Source organism: Haplochromis burtoni, unplaced genomic scaffold, assembly GCF_018398535.1.
Source record: "Haplochromis burtoni strain Fernald_Lab_line unplaced genomic scaffold, NCSU_Asbu1 Contig_602, whole genome shotgun sequence".
In the NCBI taxonomy this organism is placed as follows: domain Eukaryota; kingdom Metazoa; phylum Chordata; class Actinopteri; order Cichliformes; family Cichlidae; genus Haplochromis; species Haplochromis burtoni.
This window is the reverse complement of record NW_024582963.1, coordinates 1906-6105: the sequence shown is the minus strand read 5'-3', so window position 1 is coordinate 6105 and position 4200 is coordinate 1906. Positions and strand designations below refer to the sequence as shown.

Here is a 4200-nt window from a genome sequence, read left to right as displayed (position 1 = left end):
CTCTGGTGCAAATTACTGACCTCTGTCATCATTTTAGGTGGGGGAACTTGCACAATCGGTGGCTGACTAAATACTTTTTTGCCCCACTGTATATAAATGTATTGCTGTGACAACCAATCCAACAACTGATTCGAAAAACTGACAGAGCCAGGGTCAGTCCAAATGATCAGCAGTTTCAGCCATAGCGATAACATGATAACATGTAATCTCCATGTGTGCATGCTGAAAGAGACTGTGCTGGTCTGACTCCCCTCCTCCTTTCAGGGTGGAGCCTGCTGGAGACCGGTGGTTGACACCAGGTCTGAGGAAGTGTAAGTGTGCTTTTAATGTCATTCATGAAAACAAAGCCGCACACATTCAACCATCTTCAAACTGTCACATCACTGATTCACATCTCTGATGTCAGGAGTCATCATCAAAGTGTCAATCAATGAACAGATGATGGATCAATAACTGCAGCTGGATTGTGTTTGTTCTCTCCATCAGATTCCTGTCAACTCACAATTGACACAAACACAGTAAATAAAAACCTCAGACTGTCTGACGACAACAGGAAGGTGACATATGTGTTGGAAAAGGTTCAATCATATCCTAATCATATGGACAGATTTATTGACCGGTGTCCTCAGCTGCTGTGTAGAGATGGTCTGACTGGTCGCTGTTACTGGGAGGTTGAGTGGAGTGGAAAGGTTTGGATATCAGTGAGTTATAGAGGAATCAGAAAGAAAGGAAAGGTTAATGATTGTGTGTTTGGATGGAATGATCAGTCCTGGAGTCTGAAGTGCACAGATGATGGTCCTCTTTCTGTCTGGCACAATAAAAGCCAAATACCAGCCATCTCCTCCTCTTCCTCCTCCTCCTCTTCCTCCCCCTCTAACAGAGTAGCAGTGTATGTGGACTGTCCTGCTGGCACTCTGTCCTTTTACAGAGTCTCTTCTGACACTCTGATCCACCTCCACACCTTCAACACCACATTCACTGAAACTCTTTATCCTGGGTTTGGCGCAGGGCTCATGGATGATTTGTTGGGATTTTCATACTACCGTGGTTCCTCAGTGTCTTTGTGCTGAGTTGAGTGTAAAGAGTGTCCTCCTGTTAGAGAAACACTCTGACTGTTGAACAGATAGTTCAGTCTGTACATGTCTGTCTCTCTCACTCAGAAACACATTTTCAGATTCATGGGTTCAATCAGTTGATGTTTTAAACTGTTCTAAATGATTCCTTGCAAACTTCTTCTTCAGTCTTTTAACGATGGAAGCTATGATTATTCCAGGATCCACGTGTTTTTTTTCCTGTATTTTTTCCCCTTAAAGCTTCACAGTGAGTATCACAGTGTTGAATGGACTCCCCACACACAATGGTTGTGCTCACACATGTCAAGTTTATTTACCACACACTCTGCCCAGCTTTTTTTTTTTTTTATCTCTCTTCTCTCGTCTCCTGCCTCACTAAGAAGGGAAAAGACTGTCATCAGTCCAAATGCCATACGCTGTGTTCTCACCTGCCTCCGCGGCACCGCCCTGTTCAGCTCACTGCACCACTCCTCCCCTGCAGCTGAGCCAGGGACCACACCTCCACCACAACCAGTATGTTGTGTTTCTTTGAAGCTCAGTTCACAACCAGCCCCTCTGTATTTTCAACAAGTCTGAGCTTTTTAAAATGAATCCAAATGTTTGATTTCTCTTAATGTGATTTTTCCAACCTTTTACTGCTTTTACTGTTCCACTCATTTTTGGAAACTGTGATGGAAGCAGGACAGGAAGGAAGCTCTCAACAGAAGCAGATTTTCATATTAAGAGCACATTTGAATGTTTTTGCTTTAATTTGTTGTCAAATCCTGAGAACAGACAGGCTGTTTGGATGCTCCATGACTGAATAAGTGGACATCCAACATTACTCAGTGTATAAATCATTAAAGACATTCAGCATCTCTCATGTTTCTGTTGTACTATAAAAATAGCTCCTTTTAAAACTGATCCAGTCAAAGAAGCATTAACTTCCATACTGATCAGATCAATATGTACAGTTCTGATATCACCAAGTCCTCCGATGTTTTATCACCCTCTGCTGGTGAGAAGATGAACTACAGGATGTCAGTTTTGGGTTTTTTTTAAATTTGTTTTCTGTGATCCTTATCTGTTTTGGATCCATTTTGCCATGGAAGTGGACTCCAACTTGGTCACAGTGTGTCCATAATCATGCTCCAAGTAAAACCACAAGATTAACCTTATAGTGTTGAAACAACAACAATTAAAAGTTTGAGTAATAGTGAACCAGTTTCATTGTTTGTGGGCTCCTCGAGCTGAATCCAGCAGGTTATTTGGTGGACATTTAAACAAGCACGCATCTATAAGTTGAACGTCTCCAAAATCCTTTAAACAATTGAACTTTATAGGACAATTAGACTTATCCCTCTATGAAAACTCTCCAGCTGCTATAAAATGTTGAGATGAGTCTGAACAGGTGGTTTGTGCAGGCTCAGACTGTCTCTATGCCAGAAACAGTCTGAGCTGGAAACAAATCCGGTGGTTGTTTATTAATAGGATGCACAGGCCTCAGATTAACACTCTCAGCCCACAAATCCTCCGCTATGAAAGAAATACACAGGCCACCATCTGCAAATAAATAAATGGTCCACATTTAAAAAAAAATTACAGATAAAATTATGTTAAAACTAAAAGAGAGTAATACAATAATAATATAATGTGGTCCTTACGAAGGAAAACACTCTGTCTTTCAGATTACTGAAAGTGGCTGAACTCAGCAGTACAGTGGGGTTATAATTAAATTCAAACATGAATTCAATGGCAGATTAAAACGCTGTGTTTAGAGTAGTAAACACCAGAAAGCGGGATAGTCATGTGGTTTATGTAGACATCAAGGACATCTGGAATATGTGAGCATAGGGAGACAGAGCTGTGTTTTTTAGTCATTACTAGTTAATAAATGTATTGATCTGCAATAGTTTTTACCTCAGTGCATGTAGCATAATCTTTTGTCTAAATATAAGTAAAATATTCAAGGAACAGTGTTGTCAATTCTTCTTCCTTAAGTTGTCAAACAATAATTTGACAATAATTCAGACCAAAAGTCATCTTAAACTAGACAGGTAAATGTATCGAGACATTAAACTGATTTTTATGTTTTTATTAGCCTTCTTAAATCAATTAATTGATGTTATATAAAGTCTGTCATTGGTTCCTATCAGTGTGTGTAATAAAGAAACAGGATTAGTTTTGTTAACACAGCTAAATAAAGCATAAAACGTATTTAGTATAGTTCCCCATTTAATCTTGGGTGATTATATTTTCAAAGATGGTGTCTAATTTTAAATCGACCCTATGTTTTTAGTCTCACTTTGAGTCCTCTGCCATCAGCTGAGCTGTGATGTAACACAGATGTTACCTGTCAGCATGGCACAAAGACTCAAAACTGTTAATGAAACTTATCAGCTATGCTTGAATATTTATTTATAGCCATGTTTTACATAAGTAGAAGCTGTATCTTTAATTTTTGTGCCGTTATAATCCTACATCCTATAACACGGCAGGTCATATATATCACTGGATAAATACGTTTACGCAGAGCAGACAACTTCATAATGTTCATAATATTTCACCCAGTCCAGTAAAACATATATTTTCTTCTGATTTCATAATGTCACATGAAATAAGAAATATAAAGTAATTTATATTGTTGTTCCTGGTTAAGATTATGTTTTCTGTTAGCATGTCAAAATTCTACTGTTGGGTGAATAACTCTATAATCTATTTAGAGAATCAGAATCTCATTCTGATTTCTCTGTGTTGATAACATATAATTCTTTAAAAACTTTCCATTTAAAAGTGCATCTCATACTTTTGTGCTGCTATACCTTCATGGCTAGAGTCTGCTGCTAACTTCCTGGAAGTATTGCCAGGCTATGTCATCCCCCATCTCTATAAAAAAAAAAGAAAGAAAAAGAAATGTCCATTGGCGTGAATGGAGTGGCTGTAGCTCAGGTGGCAGAGCAGGTCAGCCACTAACCAGAAGGTCGGTGGTTCTACACTGAAAGAAAATACAATAGGCTGGTTGTCTGTGAAGGTTCTCAGTCATCCAGGTCATCGTAGTCAAAGGAGATTGGAAAGAAAAGCGTCTGGACTTCTTTAAGTTACTTGAAGACGTTTCACCTCTCATCCGAGAAGCTTCTTCAGTTCTAAG

At 39.0% G+C, this 4200-nt stretch overlaps 1 protein-coding gene across 1 annotated transcript in view; it reads left to right on the top strand.

Annotated features, from left to right (window-relative positions):
- The window catches only part of LOC102292762 (NLR family CARD domain-containing protein 3), a 28494-nt gene extending 26564 nt beyond the window's left edge, over positions 1–1930 (top strand). Inside the window, 2 exon segments of the mRNA XM_014329675.2 lie at positions 265–311; positions 487–1930. Of these exon segments, the coding sequence (XP_014185161.2) occupies positions 265–311; positions 487–1070 (631 nt within the window). The 3' untranslated portion in view covers positions 1071–1930.
- Positions 1931–4200: the final 2270 nt, after the last annotated feature.